This window comes from Trachinotus anak, unplaced genomic scaffold, assembly GCF_046630095.1.
Source record: "Trachinotus anak isolate AG129_WGS33_773 ecotype Australia unplaced genomic scaffold, CSIRO_AGI_Tana_v1 ptg000005l, whole genome shotgun sequence".
In the NCBI taxonomy this organism is placed as follows: domain Eukaryota; kingdom Metazoa; phylum Chordata; class Actinopteri; order Carangiformes; family Carangidae; genus Trachinotus; species Trachinotus anak.
This window is the reverse complement of record NW_027273856.1, coordinates 20440170-20461414: the sequence shown is the minus strand read 5'-3', so window position 1 is coordinate 20461414 and position 21245 is coordinate 20440170. Positions and strand designations below refer to the sequence as shown.

The window sequence follows — 21245 nt, the reverse complement described above, 5'->3', positions numbered from 1 at the left end:
GTCTCCTTTACTGTGGCAACAATAAACCCAGCAACCTTTGAAGTCTAAGGTCAAACAATGTCCCCACATTTTTAAACATTCATATACTTGTTGGAAAAATGTCCTCAGTACAGATAGTGATGATCTGAAGATGTTTCAAGGCTAGAGCACTGCTGTGTGGCTGAAAAGACCTTTTTCTTTGGATGCTTCTGTTTCATTCATTTCCATCTATTGAGCCTCTTTCAACTTCAGAGAGATTTTGGAAAGTAAAGTAAAACCTTTGTTTACTCAAATGAATGTTTATATTGAAGATTTTGAAGCGTGCAGGCCTCCCGCCTGTGGGTGCAGGCAGGGTTTGTCTGACTTGACGCACAAACCATGGACTTGTTCAGATTATTCTTTTCTGACCATATAATTAAAGGCAGCTATAGGCCTTGCCCACATCTGAGGATGTAGAGTTGTACAGCCCCACCTGCTGCCTCTGCTCCAGCTGAGGGAAACCCCATCCTCCCTCGATGGGGACTGGGACTGGAGCATCAGTGTGGTTCCCAGACACAGGAAGCAGCAGCTGTCTGTCTGAACTCTGGCTATCAAGACTGGGACTCTGAGCAGGAAGGGGACTCCCCGGAAAGTGGGTGAGCCATGTCTGTAAGGAGTGTTTGCCAACTGTTGTCTCTTTGGAAGACTAGGAGTTTCAAAGAAGTTCACACAGCCAAATCTGTGGTGGATTTACGGGAGTAAATTTGTTGTTGTATTTTGCATTAGATCACAGTTACATGCACCCTTTTTTTGTTCTTGAGCACAATGTTTTATCTCACACTTTTCTATAACACCAGGAATATTGCGGAATACTCAAAACAACATCAAAAAGATTTCTCCTACATGAGTGCCAAGCTGGTCCTTCGTTATAGCCTGCATGGCGTGAGAGGCATCATCCATCTTGGTTATCTCCTCCACGGAGGCTGTTTGTCAAAACACATCAGCCCAATTATCCCATAAATCATAGAGGCTGTGAAAACACATCTGAGGCCTCCTAATAAATGTAAGGGCACATCGGTGCTTGTCGTCTACGCTCAGCAGAATCAGAAAACAAGGATTAGGATTTTGCTGGTATCGCTGCACCTGGAGGTCATTTTGCAAAAGTGAACATAATCAGGAATGTAAATTGAAGAACTTTAAATTGAAAGCATGTGCAAACCACAAGAAGTCAGGAATTGTTTAATAGCGTAAATGTTTAAATTTAGTTATCAAGATGGTTGTTTATAGCATTCATACCAGACATGATAACAGATATGTCATCAGCCTTGTGCATGTGATTGAGCATAAACATGCCAGAATCAGGAATGAAGGAGGACGCCTCTGAGGTATTCTGCTTATTCCTGCAGCAGTAGTGGAACCAGAGCAGCTGTACGTTGGCAATCAGTGCGGAGGTACAGGGAGCTCCTCATATAGGGGCCTGACACTGCCAGGCCAGTATCTCTGTATCATAATCAGGCCAGGAGAAAAGAACAAGGGGACTTAAAGGACTATATCATTGTATTTGCAAGTTTTATCTCCTTAACTGCACATCATGTAAATTTAACATTTTTATCTGACCAACTGGAAATACGTGCTGTACAATTTTAGATTTTTGGATGTATCTTCCCTTTTGTTCCGGGAGTTTATTGATATCCATTCATGTCCATTCAGTGTGAAATTCACTCAGCTGACTTTTGAATGTGCAATCCATCACATCAGTCTTCAAGTCTGAGCTAGTTTTTGAAGCTCCTGTCTTCCATGGATCCACTGTTTTCATTCATTTCTCTGTTAATTGCTTCTCTGTTGCTTATGGAGTTTAAGTGCGGCTTGATTGGAAAAGTCTGCACTGTGTTGCCTCATGATAATCACGTAACTTGGACAAAAGTCAGAGTTGATGTCAACTGTCATGGATTGCACAACCACAACAAGTTTCAAGAGTTACCTAATATATTTTCAAACATTGCCGCAATGAATGGACAACTGTGGGTGCTTTGAATGGCAGAAATGTAACTTCAGAAAAAGCTAAATCAGACTTGACGTTTACTGTGGTGGCAGACACAACTCCAGCAGGTTTCAACAGTCTGCCAATAGATTCTCACATTGGATGGAAATCAATTGACTCCAATGGATGCCTGGTGAAATAACTGAAAACACCCAAAACAAATAAAAGCAGTGTATGGTCCTTTAACAAACAGTTCCACTGTATATACAGAGGTCAGTTCCTCCTGCAGTGCTAGGATCCCTTGGTTATTGTGGACAGCAGGGCGTGAAAAATAAGTTCTCAACAACTCAACATAATACAAATTAACCCGTGTAGTGATATTAATTCCTCATGTTTTGCTTTTACTTTCATTAATCATGACCACTACTAGGTTTGTGTGTGTCATGGCTGAAGCTGTGAGCATCATTCATCAACGGGCTGCACGGTTATAATTTGATTCCCTGGACAAATACCGAAGTGCGTGCGTGACAGGAGTCAGACGCACAGACGGAGGCGACCTGTGTCATCACTTCTGCCGCCGTCAGGCTTCAGTCTCTTCCCCATCGATCATCCGGCGGAGGCTATAAATCCAGCCGGGGAGGCGCGCTGTTTTCATCCCACCTCGGCTCGTCACGGATCCAAGCTCCAGCCGCTTCTCGACCATCTCTCACTCTCTGCCTCTCTCGGTTTTTTTGTTTTTCTTCACTCTTTCATTTCTGTCTGACTCACTGACTGACTGACTGGACACGACAGGAGGTAACTTCTTCCCGCCAGGATGCAAAGTTTCCTCGGAGTCTCGCTTCTTCTATTGGTTGTCGCGGTCCAGCGGGTACCTGCGCAGGTAATTCAGCCCACACCGGGACAGACTGTCGCTGGGGACGGTTTTGCCAGTTGATTGGTGAAAAATATTTAAATGTGTTAAATGACATTTCATTTTAAATGTAGTGGGTGATGTTGAAGGCAGCAAGTTTTCTTTATTTTTTATTTTTATTTTTTTTTAGAGGCCGCCTGTCTTTTCTCCTCGACTCCAAACGTGACTCCTATTAGCCACTTGACCGTGAAGCGGGGAAGCCAAGAGGAGTCACGTTTAAATGGCAGGCATCCTCAGCCTCGTGTTTCTCCCGAGCACTTGGACCCACGCTGGTTTGATTTGCTGCGCAGTCATATGTAGAGACATACAAGCAGCTGCCCTCAGACCCAGGTGAAGGCCCGGGTCCTCCAGAGACCATCTGGAGGTGCATCTGTAGTTTGGAGGAAGTTGCTGCCTTACGTGGAACAGCAGCTGTGGTTCGGAGACTATGAGTCTCCAGGTCTTGTGTCCTCGGTTGTGATGAGGGTGTAATGCTCCAAGTCTTGGTTTTGCACAGGTGCTTTCCTCTTGCTGTAATAGGATCTGACCCCATGCAAGAGACACATCCAGGCAGGGAGCTGGCTGCACAGTCAATATGCATTGCAGTGTGTGGAGGGAGGCATTAGTGAGTGGTGAGAAGATTATTAATGGGATTTGAATTGAGTAGGGAGCTGGAATCTATAAAAGTGGCTCTCATACTCACCGCGGAACAACATAATCTGTTATAAATGCATAGTGCAGTCAAAAAGCCTCTGAGTTCAGTGCAGACATGAGATCAGTTAAGAATCAAAGTTGAACGTCACCCCAAATATTGTGAAATTTATTTTTTCCTATTATCCAGAGTACATTTCATTCATACACATAGGTCCTTGTTTGTTTTATGGAGATTTGAAGCGGCACAGCAGCAGATCATGAATGGAAATCTTTGTACTTCTGGTATGCAGAGTGGCACAAAGAATGGAAATAACTTAGTGTGACGGTTCAAATGCCAATGGTTAGGTCATCATTTTTAAAAATTCGGAATAGGGCGCCCCGTGGCTTGGGGTTGAGACACTCATCATGGAGCCTGGTGTGAGTCTAGCTGGGGACCTTGGTGTTACATCGTCTGCTGTTACTGTCTAGACTAAGACTATAAATGCCACAGAAAAATGTAAAAATCCAAGATCACCACATTAGTATGTGGGAAAATGACATGCTTTATTTAAACAGGTAGTCTCACTGAGATCGGGATCTCTTCTTCAAGAGAGACCTGTGTACAAAAATAAACAGTTTATACATAGACAGACACATAAATTCACAGGCATTAAATTGGACACACACAGATAATTCACAGGCATAGATTATACATTTTCACATTAAAAGTAAGTGCAACCTTTGAAAATGTTGCAGTGAATCAAAAGAATGTAACTAGCTCATTACATTTGTGTGCAGCATAGTAAGTGAAACCAGTTTTTCCGTGCTCAGTGTTCAGCTAAGATTAAAATGTCCTGTGACCTGACATTGTAAGTGCTTATTTCAAAGTAACCAGAGATAGCTAGGCAGTTTTTTTGCAGTAGAGCCTAATAAAGTAACAACATGCTCCCTCCTATTTGTTAAGGACCATCCCACCTTTTCATATAGGATGCAATGGTGAGTGAGAAAGGTGTCACCTGTGATGTAAATGACATCACCAGTATAGTCATTTTGTGTAGTTTGTAAAATATGCAAGCGAAAGACATACGAAGTCAACGGGGAGAGGAATGTTGAGAACAACTTCTGTCTCATGTTATCTTTTTTAGTTTTGTTTAGTATGATAATAACCATTGTGCATTTCCCAGGAAGCTTTGGGTAAGTTGCAAAATTAGAGGAACAAAAGAAAAACAAGAAAAGGAACAAGAGAAGAAAAACACAGTGTCAGTTTTAGATACAGTTTCTTATGGAGCCCATCGTGTCCAACGTGAAGGCACTTCACCATCACACTGTATTGTTCATTCTGCCTTTGTTTTATGCTCGTTACAGCTGTTTTTATGCATCTGGTTCTATTATCGGATGCTGCAGTACATTTAAGGACTCTGGGTTTGTGTTGTATTTGGCAGAAGGTCAAACTCACTTACAGCAAACATAACAATCCCACAATAAAACCTGCTGTCCAAGCTATGAAGCATTGTCTTAGGATCAGAACAATATCGCTGTTGTCAGTGCGGGAGGAGCAGGAGAGAGGTGAGGAGTCAGAAAGAGATAGCTGATATTCAAAAGAAGAGGGAGCCAAGATCAACATCACGTTTGTGTTTCTGCTTGATTTGTCGTTCAAAAATCGGGAACGTTGGAGGCTGGGTTGTGAGAACTTAACAAAATTCATGCTGTGTCATGACACTCTTCAGTACAGCCTTTGTTTTAACTGTGTTTATTGTGTGTAAAACCCCCAGGAGACAAGACAGCAGCTATTCTTTGCTGTTATTCTTTGCATACTTTGAAGGTTTCTGCTTCTTGTGATAATAAATCTTCTAGTATTACAACAAATTGAGAAACAAATGTACTTTTGTGGTTGGCTGGCTCATTTTACTGCATTTTTGCTGATCTGCAAACAGCGGCACAGTGGTACACCCCTGAAACCATGCTACATCACTGTTTTTACTGGATCGTTGTGTGCGCACTACTCTTTCTCTGCCACAAGATGGCACTGTGCAGCTGTTCAATGAACCCACTGCTGCTGTAACCTCCTGTGATGCCCACATGTGTCAGTTTCCTGATTGTCTGCGGCTTTGCTATCATTGCAGACATGCTGAAATGTTGAAATTGCAGTATTGATCACTGTAGATGTTCATTTTTACATGTGCTTTACAGATTTCACCTCCTCCAGAAGAGGGTGCCCCTACAGGTAAAGACTGGGCTCTTGGTCATATCCCACTACACAGGCTTTTCCACCTCTTGCAAATGATTTAAAGACTAAAGATTCAACTTGTCCTCTAGCAATGATGTTCCAGGAGGTGTTCGCAAAGAGCATGTGTCACCCTATGGAGCAGTTGGTGGATGTGGAGCAGGAGTTACCTGGAGAAGTGGGGTACATCTACATGCCTGCTTGTGTCCCACTAAAGCGATGCTCTGGTTGCTGTGGAGATGAGAACCTGGAGTGTCATCCTACCCGTGAACGCAACATCACTTTGCAGGTGTAAAAAGATGTATAATCAGAAATGATTATTCAGAAATGCATAAAAGGAGTTATTAAAAGTGCACCGTTTGTATATGGTCCTGTATTCAGTTTTAGTTTTTCCTTTCCCCTGTTTCTCAGGTGATGAAGATCGCTCCCATGATATCTAGCCATGTGGAATCCATAACATTTGTGGAGCATCAGCAATGTGATTGCAGGTAAATTACTGACAGCCAGCTCCCTCTAATAAACATCAGATGCAAACTTAGATTTTTATTGCACCGCTAACCACCATTTGTTCTTGTTTTTTTTTTTTTGCTTCCCCTGTTTTTAGAGCTCGTCAGACACTTCTAAAAAATAAAAGGTCAGTAGAGGAACATTTTATCTATCGGACTTGAATACATGAGTAGCTTCATTGAGCTTGGCTCTTCCTCCATAGCAGCGGTGAGTCCATCAAGAATAAACCTCGCAGGAGGAAACACAAGAAGACAGCAAACGGCTGTGGCAAGTAAGAGATGGATTGCCCCCCTGTGGCGCTCACACACGCATACACACACAGTTTCATAATGTTTGGACATTTATGGCGACATTTATCACTGTTTCCCTCACTCTGTCAGACTACCAAGGGCAGATGAGATTAAACAATACCACAATATATTGTCTGCTGTGTTGCTCCTCTCTCTGGCAGACCCATAATCCACCAACCACTTATGATGAGCTTGTGCTTCTGTGTGAGGCCACAGAGCACTTGTTGCACAACAATCCAAGGCTGCAGATAGTTCTAACCAAGGACTGCCAGTATTAAGGTTTACTCAGTAAATAACAACATTCAAGGGGTTCGATATGTAAGATAAACAATTAAATCTTGTCATCATGTGTTTTTGTCACAGTCTTATCAGAGGCATCAAGTCATGTACAGTCACACAGGCACTGTGTACATAATTTTATTCACATTTAAACTATTCAGTACGAATCAAATTCAGAGTGCACAACAGAGTTAATGCATCTGGAGTATGACTTCAGCAACAACACCGGTGAACTCTGACCTTAAAATTGAATCTGACTAACTGCAGCCAAATCTAAAATGTGCACAAGTGAAAATACCTTTCTTAAGCAAGAACCCTGTGTACTTTTAAGTTCACGCAATTCAGTCCCAGAACAATATCAGACCCTTCATTTTGGAGACAGAACCAAGAGTTATTGTGTGGTGAGTTTGGTATTTTGTGGCTGTGGTCTCTTTTGACATACAGGTCTTTTGACATACAGGTCTTTTGACATACAGGTCAAAAGGGGAGTGCGTGTCACATATAATCTCTCTGTGCCCCATCCCCCTCTCAGAAATTGTTGTGTAACCAATTGTGAATTGCGGTACAGTGAAGATAGTACAGAAGAAAGTACAACTCAACCTGTGAAAGCTTTAAAATGCTTTAAAAAAAAGTTTTGTAAAGTATGAAAATGACCCTGATGATGTCACCAGGGTTATCAACAATCCTGGGTTTGAGCCTGCAAATTCATAACAGAAAGGCTGCGTTACAAACTAGAGGGATTTGAAAAAGGTAGGTCATGAACGATGTTATCCAATCGCATTATGGGAATGGTAGGATCCAGGACATTTGGAAGTTGATCCACATAGAGAGTGAACGTCAGAGTATCTCCTCCTCAGTGGTCTGCTGCATCAGTTTTTGCCATTCTCTCTTTAATGGGTAATAATGCATCCAGGAGGACCCAAACACAGACACACAGTCAGGCAGATTCAAAGGAGCAGTCGATAATCTTACAGGCAGACAGGTGAATGAGGGAGAGTAGTTCGGCTGACAGGCAAATAAGCAGGAACCAGTAACAGGAACAAACTCTGGTGACTGGCACAAAGGAAACAAAATCAGGTGGCAGATGCAGAGGAAAACCCTGAGATCAGAAGAGAGAGAGGGAACACAAGGAGTATATACACAAAGGTAACTGGGAACCGATGAAACTACAGTAAATGGAGTAGGGCAAGCAATCTCTGAGGCTAGAAAGACACGAGGGCAGGAGGTAAAACAACCAACAGACACACAAGGCAAGTAATTTCAAAATAAAACAGGAAATAACAGTCTGGGCAGAAGGTCTCACACAGGGGCAGATGATAACTGGTCTCTCTCCAAGTCCTCCAACTTTATGAAAGTGCAATGTAACTTATGAGTTATGGCTAATGAAATAGTATTTGGTCGATATTATTTCTCCTGTCCTTAATGGCTGCAAAAAATCCCCCTCTTTATTTCTCTGTATATACTGAAACACCAAGCTGACATTTTAAGATGTATACACTGGGGAATAGGGTTGAATAGGGTTTTAAAAAACTGTTTTAATCAGGACAAAGGGGTAAAACAGAGGGATAGAGATGTGTCTACAAATGTAATCGGCTTAGTGTGGACGTACACTGAAACCATTTCAGTCTCAGCGTTGAAGGACGAACTTTGAAGTCCTTGTTTTTGTGCAAAAATGGATTTAAAAGTTCAGCTAAAGCTAACATGAGGCTCCAGCAGCCTCAGTTAAACAAATCGGTTAGATATCTTCCAAAGGTGGTATTTTTAGTATGAAATCTCCCCTTTGTGTTGCCATCTCTTCACCACAACTCAGCATGGAAATGCTATCTTTGGATACGCAATGTGTTTTTGCACTGGCTGTGAATTTTGTTGCCCATCACTTTGGAACCACATTATGAAGAGACCTCTCCACTGCCACTGTATAATAGTCTTTCAACATACATATGGGCGTGGACGTAAGAATTGCTTTAAGACAGATTTGAAACCTTTAAGCATTCAATAGGGATCCCTATTATCAGTACTGGAAATGTCACTGCTGTCTCAATCATCACAGCACATAAACCTTTCCTTCTTGGGGAACAAGGAACAATGGGCAATCTGCAGTAAGTGGGATTTGCACTCTGTCTGGTGAAAACTAGGTCAACTGATTGAGGCAGTGACAATAATGTTTCACCATGTCCCCTGTTAAGAAGGAGAGTGAGGATATATCTTATCCAGCAGCCTTAACAGAGTTGGAAAGAATCCATCCTCCAAATCAGCCCTGCTAAAAGCCAGATGACGGCCTTGGTATCATCCTACGAGAAGGTTGTTTTTGATGGTGGTCTTGTAGGATTTCCCTCACAAGTGTGTTATCAACTGTGTAGCAACCTGTGTGGCAATGTAGCTCTGGCTGTGGTCTGGTCATACAATGATGCACCATCACATGCCTTGGCTCCTCTTCCTTTGTAAAACATAGCTTAGAGCCATATGCCCATTATCTTATTAAACCCCACCTCCCCCATAATTTAGTGGTCAAAGGACCACACGGTCGCAGAGTTTTTAATGTCTTCCAGCTGATTCAGAGGGCCCAAATTGTATGATGCTAAGTACTGAACATAAACTCAACTGGAGTTTAACTTCCTACATCAAACCTGAGGGATAAACTCTCCCTTTGGTGTTGACATGATGGCTTCATTCTCGTAACAACCTTGTGTGACAGTTGATGGTGAAAACACAGACAGGAATCATAGACCTGTGGGTGCTGCAGTTATGTGGCATTGACTGTTTGACTACCAGGGTGCTCCTCTAATGACAACCTTACAGTGAATGTTAAAGCCTCTACTTTGGTTTTACAGAAGGACAATTTGCATTTTCAATCTGCAATGAGAAATACCTCCTCACACAGATGCTCTGGGACTACTGACCCCATGGGCCCCTGGGCCTGTGGCCTACAGACCTGCTCTGTTATCCCTCCATAAGTGTCGAAATGATCACTTAGTAGTGCTCAGAATGCATTTTAACACATTAGTGGGTCTCGTGATCCTCAGTGTAATATAGGTGCACTATTGCCTGTTGTTAACTACTAAATCCAGGCTGAGGAGAAAAAGACTGGGATGTATTTAACGTTCAAGCTGTGTATAGATGTTCTGTAAGTGCTATAAACCGTGAAACTGTTGTTTCTCATTTGTTCACTACTTTTGAACAAGCCATTCAGATTGCCTCTTGGCTTGGTTCCACACTGAGAACAAATAATGATATTCTCATATTCAGTAGTCAGTTATTCCAGTTTGGTGTTTAAATTAGGTTTGTATACTGTACACGGTCTGGTGTCTGGTTGAATTAACACAACTCTATTAGTGGGGAGGAAATTGGCATCAATTAACAAGCTACATGGTACTGTGGCTCATGAAAAATGTTGTTAAGCAATTAATGAATCACATGCTCTGCTGCGGAGCAATTTGAATTTCTGTGACTGTTTATTTTTGTCTTTTCAGGTGCCAGTTCCCTTAGAACAAGATAAGTCTTCACTAATTCCCACATCGGTCCAAAGTTTCATTTGGAGGAGTGACTTTGGTGTGGTGAACAACAGCACATCTGTGAATTAATCACAGCTGGCCATTCATCTTCTGTCCTCCTGTTTCCTCATCCGGTGGATCCACCAGATGTCAGACTTTCCATCTTGTCCAGCACATTATTTTCTTTTTCGATTAATTGCAGTATCAAAGCAAACAAACATATCTGCAAACTCGTTTCGCTCAGACTGCTGTTTTTAATGGACAAGAATCAATGTCACTTTTGATTTTAGAAATCTAGCAGCATTTGTTTGAAGTTGAAAGTAGACATAGAGTACAACAGTAGATACAGAATAGGTATGGAGATAATGTGTGGAATGCTTTGAGATGATCAGTTGCTAGCGGAAAGGATTAAAGTGGTCACTGTTTAACTGTCAGACCAACCTGTCAGACCCTCTCCATGACTTCTTGTTCATTGTGACTTTTGCAGCAACTCATGTTATTATAATTGTTATGAAACCAATTATTTTCTGGTGCAAAACTATAGACACTGAAAAAAGACATCATCTATGTGACTTCCTGTGTGTAAAGTGTTATTTTTATAGAGGTGTCCTCTGATGAACACTGAATCAACTCTGTCTAATCATGGGGCGTGATAAGTTCATGAAATTAAATGCACTCCAAATACAAGGAGCCTCTGTGTTGTCTACATTTGCATTTGCAGACCATTAGCATCTGTTACATGTGAGGCCAGTGTGAGCTCTTTATCTGGCATCGCTCTGTAGTAAGCACATTGTTAACAAAGCACAAGGGGTTACTGTTGATTTGTATTGCATTCACAGCCTTTCAGAGACATGTGAGATGATAGAGGTGTGGTCAGATTTATAAGCAACACAAATCAGGTTGATCAGGCTCACCCAAATTACTTTCAGTCGTTATGACTTAATCACAGCCAAAAACACAACCATTCCGGTTTCTGTTTTAGATTTCACAAGTGCGGATTTGCTCGGTTTTCAATTTTCAAAACTCTCCAATCCTGCTTAGTTAAATGCATTTTCTCGCTGCCCGTTCAGTTACAGCTTTTCGAGGTTGTCCTCACACCCTGAGCATGTGTGCACACCTCAAACACAACCCTCACCACCTCGTCTCCCTCATCTTCCTCATCTTCACCATGCAGCAGCACTGCACGTGAGGACGTCTTGTTCTGGGGGCAGTGTTTTGTTTACTTCGCCAAACGTGGAGCCTTGTGCAGCTTAGGGTTAGCTGCAGGCCGACCAGGCTGTTATGTAATACACCAGAACATTACGCTCGAAACCTCGCGTCACTGGATTCCCCCGACGGTACATCTGAGATGCCTGCACTGTACAAATACACTAGACTACACCCCCTAGCTGAGCAGCGAACACAATGTCCTTAACTTGCCACACATTCAGCGACGGTCACGTTTCTCCGCTGCTGGCTGCGCCGGCCAATCAGAGGCCAGGAAATGGAGCAGGTGGGCGGGCTAAAGCTGTGACGCGTCTGGTACTCCGCACAAGGCCACGCCCCTAACTACCAAATATGGCAGAGTGACTGTAACGAATATCCTGTCCCTTTGCTTTTTTCGCCGTCCAGGAACAATCGTCGGTGGGTGAGGAGAGACCCACAGGTCGTCGGTACCCCGCTTGCCGTTTTGGTCGTCGCAGAGGACGGTTAAACTGCAGACATTAGCGGTTGTTGCCACCGTGCTCCGCATGTGACCGAGCGGACAGGGGAGGGGCGGCTTGTCTCGTGTTTAGCACCGTGGCACACCGAGTTCCCGTCAACGGAGCTGAGCGGCGGAGCAGCGACGGCCACACCAAAGAAAAGAAGTCGCCGAGACACAGGAGACTACTCGATCCGGCTGCAAGCCCCTATCCCTCGGCTTTGAGGACGGCGTCGTTGGAACAGCGCCAAGGACAACGTAAGCGTATTTCTGTTGTGTTTTTCCAACCGTCTTATCGTGTTTTTTTTTTTGTTTTTTTGGTATCTAGTTGTAACGTTAGTTTGTGTCAGTTGGCGGTCCTAACGTTAGCTTCGCTAACTATCGTGCTAATTTTGATACAGCGTCCGTCCGGTTCGCACTCTTCAAGTGTCATTGTTTAGCCACAAGATGAATTTACCTAAACTAAGTACCTTTTATGCCTTTAATTTTATATGATAATATTTTTTTGGTAGTGAAACCTGCGTTAGCCTCATACTAACAATTTCATTATATATTTTGGCTAACTAAACTAATATTTATATGGGTACTTGACAAGGGTTTCTAAAGGATAAATAACTTTTGGTGTTGTCATTAAATTACGTACAAATATCGTACATAACCAGTCGCGGGTAATAGATATGTTGTGAAAAAATATTGCCCAACATTATTAGGCTTTCGCTTTTCATATCACCTACCTGGGATTGTCTAGTAAAGTCAGAAAAACTAACTAATGTGGACTCGCCAGGAGAAGATGCGTTTTATTTAACAATTATAAAATCACACTACTATATCATGTTGTTGACATGCTGATCAGCTCTAACTGAACGTGTTAGTTAATACCATTTGTATTTTTCTTTTTTTTTTTTTTTTTTTTTTTACATATATAGATCAGGGCACAACCCCGTGTTTTGTCATTGACATGAAAAGAGCTTCTGTTTAATCTTGTTTGATTAACAAATCTAGTGTTTGATATGCTGATGTAGTTGTTGTGAGGGCTTGTCGAGCCAAGGACATTGTCAGTACAGCAGGAAAGGAGATGAGTGCCAAGAGGAAGGCAGAGAGTACTTCGAGGGCAGCAAGCAGACCATGCATCATGAAGTCTGGAGGCTCCCGGGCTGATTCAGAGAGAGACTCTGGATTCTCAGGTTCGACCTTTCTCTTGTCACAGAGTTATGTGCTTACGTTATGGGTATCACTCAACTGAACCTTAGATGCTCTCCTTCCTGACCTATAGATGCAAGCTCAGAGCATATGAGCACTATGGATACCACAGACTCTGAGGATTCACCCCGCCCTGCTGTACAGCACGGACCACAGACTTCTGGCTCAGGGCCCCAGCCCTCTCAGCTTGCTGTGGTGGGAGGCTCCTACTCCAGCCTCTCTCCCATGATCATCATGAACAATGTCCTCCTGAAGCAGGTACAAAACCTTAACTCTTAAAAGATAAAACCTCATATTGTAATATTATCTGTGTGGATGAATTATAGTTTCAAGCCTCAGTCTTTTAACGTCAGGCAGTAGTGTAATCTGGAAAGTTGTGGTTCAGTTTTATTACGCCTGTGTATGTGTCTTCACAGTCCAGCCACAGATGCCTGGAATGTGTCACCAAAAAAAGACTGACCATCCACACATAGTAAAGACTACTTGCTGATGAACAGCAGAGCCATAAACATACAGATGGCTCAAAATTGATAAAGAAAACCAAGAATGATGTAGCAGACTTAAAAAAAAAAAAAGTTTAATTAGTTAAATTCAGTGGTATTGCTGTTTTCTGGTGTGAATCTTTTTTAATTTTAAATGAAATGTAGTCCCATTAAAAGGAAATTGTAAATTGGTTTCTAATCTAATCTGTCTAATATATAAAATACAAGACATATCATGAGAGAAATAAGCAGCCAACGGCATGACTGTGAATTTCCACATTGGAACAGCAGTGAACCAATGACAGTCTCATAAAAATGGATTCAGACAGCCAGGGTTCCATATGTCATATAACCTACAGAGCCAATTCCAGCAACTTGTTGGGACAGAGTTCGCTGTAATTTTGTGATCTAACGGTGATGTGTTTGGAACCACACTTCTGACTGTTTAGTGGTGCTGAAACTATAACTGACAGTTTATCAACATAAAACTATTGGTAATTTTAGTTATTTATAAGTACAAATACCAAATGTGTGGTTTATATCACTGTAAAGTTTATGATTTATGGGTTCATGCATAAGAAATGAAATGTGTGTGGTGGACGTGCCTTTCGAAGCTCTCAATTTTGACTCTGTTGCCTTTGCAGCCTGGAGAAAATCCTCCTGCTCTGAAACCCTGGGGGTTTAGTCCCACAGTGGAGGTGGTTCAGCCTGTTGTTCAGCCCGTGGTCCAGCAGCCACAGGTGGTCTTCCTTCAGCCTGTAGTCTCTCGTCAAGCTTCCCCTGTCTCCAAAGAGGCCACCTCCAGACATAGACGCCCTAAGAAGTATCTTCCAATCCTAAAATCCTACCCCAAGATTGCTCCACATCCTGGAGACAGCTCCACTTCCTCTGGGAGAGGAACTGCTTCCTTATCTTCACACTCCTCCACATCCTCCTCCTCCTCTTCTACCTCCTCTTCTACCTCCTCTTCTTCAGGGTCAAAGAGAGGTAGCAGTCTGACCTCCAACCACCGTGACCACTGTCACAGAGAGAAACAGCCAAGAAATCAGTGTGGTAGTGCTAATAATTCTACCACAACCACCCCCAGTCTTCCTGGTACACCCAGAACCATGTCCCCTCTGCTCCAAAGCCGACTTTCTTTCTCTGCAACAGAAACCAGCACCAACAGTTGTCCTGCCAGGGAGAGGCCTTCATCAACTATCAGTGAATCAGAGTTTATCTCCTCCCTTTCTTTCACACACCCCACTGGTTGCAAAAACCAGACACCCTCTGTTTCCCAGATGGGCACCCAGGAGACGTTCTCACCAGAAGAACATGACCACATTGACAGTGATGCTGATACACGGAGGAAGCGCTTCTGCAACACCTACAACATCCTGAGCAAGTCTGGCTTGCTAGACATCACGCTTCGTACCAAGGAGCTCCTCAGGCAGAACCGACGCACCCAGAACGACCTAGACCGGCTAAAAGAACACACAGACCTCTTCTTTCAGGCTGTGCGAAGCGGTGATTCTAGCATCTGTGTCAAGCTGCAGACCAGACTTCAGGAGGAAGATGGAGAGAAAGAGAGGGAGAGAGCTGGTCAGACCAGCTTAAAGGCAGATTAGACCTAGACTAGTGCTAGACAATAAGCCTTTAGATTGAGATGAGGAAAGGAAGGCCAGGGTTGGGGGTTGGAGTGTACAGAGACAGATGGACCAAAAGTAATGTGCTCCACAATACACACCCACCCCCAGACTCTCACACAGACAGTGTGCTGTGGCCTATATTTTGGCTGTTGCCTGCCTTAGGGCCCTGACACAGCAAACCAATCTCAAACAATTGGTGCAGATAAAGACTTTTTGTGCCTCACATCTTTTGTAAAAGTTGCACTAGAACTCAATGAAAGGCTATAGCTGGTGCCAACTGGCCGCTAACATGCACGTTTATTCTGCACCTTCATTAGAGGAAACATTTTAGCAATCAGTCTGTATTTTTAATTCAGAAAACAGAAGCAAAGCAAATTATACTAGCATTTGCCAGGTTTGATCTGTTATGTGGTCAGACTATGAATTGATAATCTCCTTGATGTCTCCTTAAAAGTTGTCTGTAAACATTGCTTTGCTGTAGTGCCAACTGTCGGCTTGGTGTGTCAGGTAGCAAAGGTCCAACAAGGCCAAAACCACAGCACACCGCTCTGCCATGCTGAGCCTGACTACATCTCTTCCACGGAAACAGCCTCTCTGCTGCACAGAAATCTTTTGCTCATTGGCAATCAAGACCCAAAAGCCCTCAGAGATTTGGATCTAAGGCATGAAGGGATGAACTAATACAAAACTTTTTTACCAAATGCACAATACAGGCTCAGAATCTGAAAACTTGATTAAAACCCCTAAGATTCGCTATTTAAACTTTAGCAGAATGACAAGGTGTTTTCTTCTAAAACTGAAAAATATTAGTATACTACTAATAGTATAATAATTAGATCGATATATTTCTGTTTTGACAGTTTTGTATCATTCATAGTTTTTCTTTTAGCTGCGTTCCACTGGTACTGAATTATCGCTTAATATACACCTAGTTAAAAATCAGTAAGTGTGTACATAATCTAAATCGCTTTATGCAGCAGTTACCAGTTATGTAGAACTTATTATTTTGACAGGCTCAAGGAAATGTTCTCATGTTACATTGAATGTGTTCAGGGCATCTTGCCAGTCAGCATATTCAAACAGATAAACATGTGCCTAAAGTGTCTCTTTAATTCCTGCTGTGTTTTTAAAACTCGATGTGAAAGATTTGGCACAGCCCGATGACGGTTTCAAGTTTAGCATTCCCATCATGTTGATGGCAGCTGTAATACAGGGCAAACTGGCTGAGAGTAAAGCTCTTAATAGCCATTTAGATGCTTCCCTGATAACATCCCAGTGTAAAGGGTGTTTCGTGTAGCGCAACCATATTTATCACTGATTTTTGTATGAGTTCCTACGTGTGTGTGTGTGTGCGCGTGTTTTTTTTTTTTTTTTACATTTATATGGACGTAATTTAATTTGAAATGTATGAAATATTTGTGTGAACCTTTTTCCACTAAGACATCCATGAAGTCAGGTTTCCTGACAAAGACCAGTTATTGTGCATCAACTTTACGCCTCTTATACTCTTATGTCAATCATGTTTGGTTTTTATTCAACAAAAAGTCCAACAGTTGCAACGTCTAAATTGGGAACAGTTGCGTAGTTTTGTGATGCTTTATTATTACCTTTTGGTATGTTTCTAAATTATGGCCTTAATATCCAAACCCTGTACATGTCACAGAACTTTGCATTTGCACTAAAATAATGTAGGAGTAGCTCTGAAGCAATTTCTGTGCAGAATTACATGGCAGCTATAGTAGCTTATTTGGGGTGGACTACAAAATTTTTTTTTAAGTTACTTGAAGTGCATTGTGGGTCATCATAAGCACACCTCCTGTGTATGTATACTACTCCTATAGTACAGCAATGCATAACATTGAGATTTTTGAGATTTACTATTACTAGCAGCTTTCTCAGTATTGAACATGATTTTGCATACTGTTTATTTAACTAAAATAATATGTGATGATGATGTATTTTCTGTGCTTATGTTGACTTAGAGTGGCTCACCAGGAACATCTCAAGCAAGAGATATTTCCTAGTCTACATTTGCCATCTTAACTCATGTACATCTGAACATAAATACATTTTCTTAAAAATGCAGTGGTAAGGGTGTATTCTGTAACAATACATATGTCTGTGTGTGTTTGAAGGTCTTTGTCACACAAACAAAAACTCAGACATTTGGTCTCTTTTGTAAATGTATTGTGGCTGTTCTGAAGATACACATCACTTATGTTTTTACACCGTACACTCATCAATGTTTCAGTTTGCAGATGCTCCCACACCAGGTTGAATGTGTGTTTAGGGTCACTGTCCTGCTGGAAAAATGTGCAGTGTTTAACATTCAGCTGTTTGATAGTTTGAGGTTGCACTGAAGGAGTTTGAGGTCATCGGACATACTCCACCCATTCTCTTTTCTGCAGTGCACCTGTTCCACTGTTAGCGAAACAGTAGTGTTATATGACTGTTTAATCCACAGCAAACTTATGTTGAGCTTTTAAGTTTTTGGTTGATTTTTGGTGCAGAGGCTTTTTTCTTGCACAGTAGCTCCTCAGCTCATGGTGTTGTAAACAATCTGCAATGCTTCCACTTTGTTATAGACCAGTGCTTGTTGTCTGCCAGCACTGGGATTGCATCTGACAAAACCAACTAACATGCACCAGTCTTAAGCTTTTTCCTGACCTTCTAGTCCACTGCTCCATGTATTTTGTACTTGAGTAATATTATTTATACAGAGTAATTTGGGTTATGAGGATGTTTTGGCTCCAAGTGAAATTCCTGATATCTAAATATGTTATCTGCTTTCCCTATATCTGAAATGACCACCTTATATCTTAATATTATAATGAATGTTGGTCAAGCTAATGATTGCATTGGAACTATCTCTGTTTGCACAGACACAGATAATTTCCAGCAGCATTCAGTAATAAGAACTCAGGTAACACTTTATTTAGATGGTCTGCCTGTAGAGAGTTTATGGAGTATTTGTAAGATTTCAACAATTCAGTTGTTTGGCCAACTCTAACCACTAAATGGTTTACTAATTGTTTATTGAATATTTGTTTAACATAAATCGAACATTAGGATGGTCAACAGAGATTAGTGAAATGTTGCAAATCCAATTTCATTAAATCCAATTACCAAATCTAACAAGATGTTGAGACCCTGTCACAAAAACAAAAAACAAACAAGCAAAAAAAACATTGAATGTACTGTATAGTTTTTATCCAAGGAATGTTCAGAAGACCCACAATACATTTATGAAGGAAGCTAAATGTGTTTTTTATGTCTGTGTGCTCATGATGCATGGTTTTCAAAGCGACTGAAAAAGAAGTTTGAGCAATAACTGAAATTCTTCTTATAAACCTTACGGCCTCAGTTGTGGATGTTTTTTTTTTTTATTCTTTTTTTTTCTTCAGCTCTCAACTCAAGGTTTTAAAAAACACAGCCATAGCTCGTAGCAAAATAATTAATAATGCATGAAAAAATGGTAATCTTTTGACTGCATATGGTTGTAATATCTTTGCTTTGTCACTGTAATGGAACAGTAATTTGTTTAAATTCCATGTGTCCTTAATGAAGGCCTTATTGTGACATGCAAACCAGGACAGCTGCTGGCACTATTTTGGTCTTTTTTTTTTTTTTTTGAGAATCTACCTTTTCTTTATTTCTTGAACTAACAACACACTTCACACATTAACCTAAACCTACAGTTCTCATTTTAACTGTTGCAGACCAATTCCTCCTCAACCAGATGCACAGATGCTATATTCTTAAAACGGATGTTGATACTGTGCCCCAGTCTGTAAATCTTAAAAATGATTTCATGGCCTTCTGCTGAAATTAGATCTTGGCTGTTTTGACCCTGATTCACTGCAAGTGGAATAAATTATGGTAGTAAAATATCAAAGAGGTCAGTGAAGTTCTGGCTGAAAATAGCACAGCAATGCTGGTCATGTCCGTCTTCTGTAAGAACTTTTCTGGCCTGCTGCCATCAGCTTTTACTATAGCACATGTATTTATTAGACAGAGGTTACCACCAGTTCACTGTAATGAAAGTTTGGTTTTCTTTACATGGATCCCCACTGGTGTGGTTGCTCATGGATCTTGGTCATCTGACTATTTATTGACTGAAGTGTTTCAAACCATAAGTCTCTGATATACACTACATGCTGTGTCATGGATTGTTATCGCTGTTGTTGTTGTGACATGATCATGTTATGTGACCATAATTGTCTGTTTCAACATTCAGAACAAGATGTTAATAGGAGTGAAGTAAAGACTGTTCAGCTTGTACCATTGAACACTTGTAATTTTGTAACACTGGATTTTGACCTTTTCATCTAAATGTTGGCAGCTTTGTTTCCTCTGTGCATTTAAAATGAAAGAAGTCCACCTCCTTTCATTTTAAAAATGTTTGTGAAAAGGATTGTGATTGTTTTATGAAGATGTGTTAGTAGCGCACCAGCAGCAGTGATGGAAAAACATTAGCCCAAATAATTATATATACTTTTTAAGTGAAACAAAGAAATTGTGCTCAGAAAACATGATGCCAACTGAGTGTTGGCTCTCTGGAAATCTTTTTTTCTGTCCTAAAAATGTCAATGCAGAAAGCTGTTAAAATCCTCATGGGACTCGCCACTATGGGGGACTTACCAAAACATCTGATTCAAAACCTGAGAACACAGGACTTTTTCTAGATAATGACTCTTCAGCTGCACCAATCAAAGATGAATAAACTAAGGCTGAGAAAGGGTTTGTTGTAATGTGCTCTAGGGCTCTTTTTGTACATTTTAAGTTAGAGACTCATTGCTTGTGTAATAAACATCATTCCAAAGGAACTTTGTATCTGTTCACATTAATGGTATCGCTTCTGTGTCGTCCAAAGTCAGTTCAGACACCATTTTTAGTTGGGGAAATGGGGAGAAGGTGTTAAGTCTTGAATATGAGATAGAGAGAAACAGGAAGACTGAAATGTCTATTTTTGGAGTTTTCCACACACCTCTCTCATCACACTAGAAAACCGAGAAAGAGCAAGGACTTACACAGAAATATGTTCTAGCACAGATGGGTGGCATACACTGAACAATGTGTGGATTTTGCAGACAAAGGTTATATAGGATCCATTAAGTCTTTTATGCATTTTGTTTAAGTTTGTTTTTTTTAAATTTCTGGTTAGGACTTAATCTCTGTGTATGTTGTTAATACTCAGAAATCTAAAATATATGATTTTACTGAAAATCTTAATCTTAATTACTAATTATTGACACCTGTGGTAGAAACACAATTAGTTTTACACTGTTTTCGTGTGTTAACATACCAAGAATCAACTGTTAATGAAGCACTGATCAAAGTAATGAAAGTCAAATCATTTATGGTAAGTCCTTATTTATGTGCTTAAGAGAACCCAGTGGTTTTTAAAGACTCCCTCAGGGCAAGGCTAAAAATGAAATAAAGGGGGCACCATAACTCTAATATCCTGCTGTTGGTTGAAAACCGCACATTGCACATGAGTAAAAGCTAAGAGTCTGACTTGTCTCTAAAGTTTCCAGCTACAGCAGATTCACTCTGCACAAATGTTATACAAAATACCACAAGACATTATGCATAACATTGCAAGAAGTCATCAAATAAAACCTAGAAATGAAAAATATAACAAAAAAAAAAAAACAAAACAAAAAAACCCCCAAAACGAATCAAACTCAATGTTGGCATGTCTACTACATAAATGTTAACTACAGGATCATCAGCAAACAAACAAACAAACAACAAAACAGAGGGTAAAAGGAAATCCCTTACTTTGACTGTGCTCTTTCCTGTGTTAATGACATTCATTTTATAAAGAATCCCTGGTTTTAAGCTCCTTGGGGCCATTTGTAGTTTTGTGTTGTCTTTTTGTAGTTGTTTTTTATGTCTGTGCAGTTGTATTGTTTCTGTTTGCCCCTGGGCCCCTGGGCCCCTGGGCCTGTTTATGCGGTGTACCAGTCTCTTCTTTAAATTTTGACTTATTTGCGGAA

The 21245-nt window shown here is 41.1% G+C and overlaps 2 protein-coding genes across 3 annotated transcripts; both read left to right on the top strand.

Moving 5' to 3' along the window:
• The first annotated feature begins 2274 nt into the window (after positions 1-2274).
• Positions 2275-11657, top strand: LOC139621889 (vascular endothelial growth factor A-like). 2 transcript variants are annotated; one of them, XM_071478845.1, is made up of 7 exons: positions 2275-2819; positions 5652-5685; positions 5778-5974; positions 6097-6173; positions 6290-6319; positions 6398-6463; positions 10232-11657. In XM_071478845.1, the coding sequence occupies exons 1-7, from the start codon at positions 2754-2756 to the stop codon at positions 10245-10247; spliced, it is 486 nt and encodes a 161-aa protein (XP_071334946.1). In that variant the 5' UTR covers positions 2275-2753; the 3' UTR covers positions 10248-11657. The 2 variants fall into 2 exon arrangements, with proteins under 2 accessions (XP_071334946.1, XP_071334945.1); XM_071478844.1 differs by having other exon boundaries at positions 6395-6463.
• Positions 11658-11861: 204 nt separating this feature from the next.
• cipcb (CLOCK-interacting pacemaker b) lies at positions 11862-20069 on the top strand. The gene is made up of 4 exons (XM_071478843.1): positions 11862-12191; positions 12956-13117; positions 13207-13391; positions 14260-20069. The coding sequence occupies exons 2-4, from the start codon at positions 13009-13011 to the stop codon at positions 15220-15222; spliced, it is 1257 nt and encodes a 418-aa protein (XP_071334944.1). The 5' UTR covers positions 11862-12191; positions 12956-13008; the 3' UTR covers positions 15223-20069.
• Positions 20070-21245: the final 1176 nt, after the last annotated feature.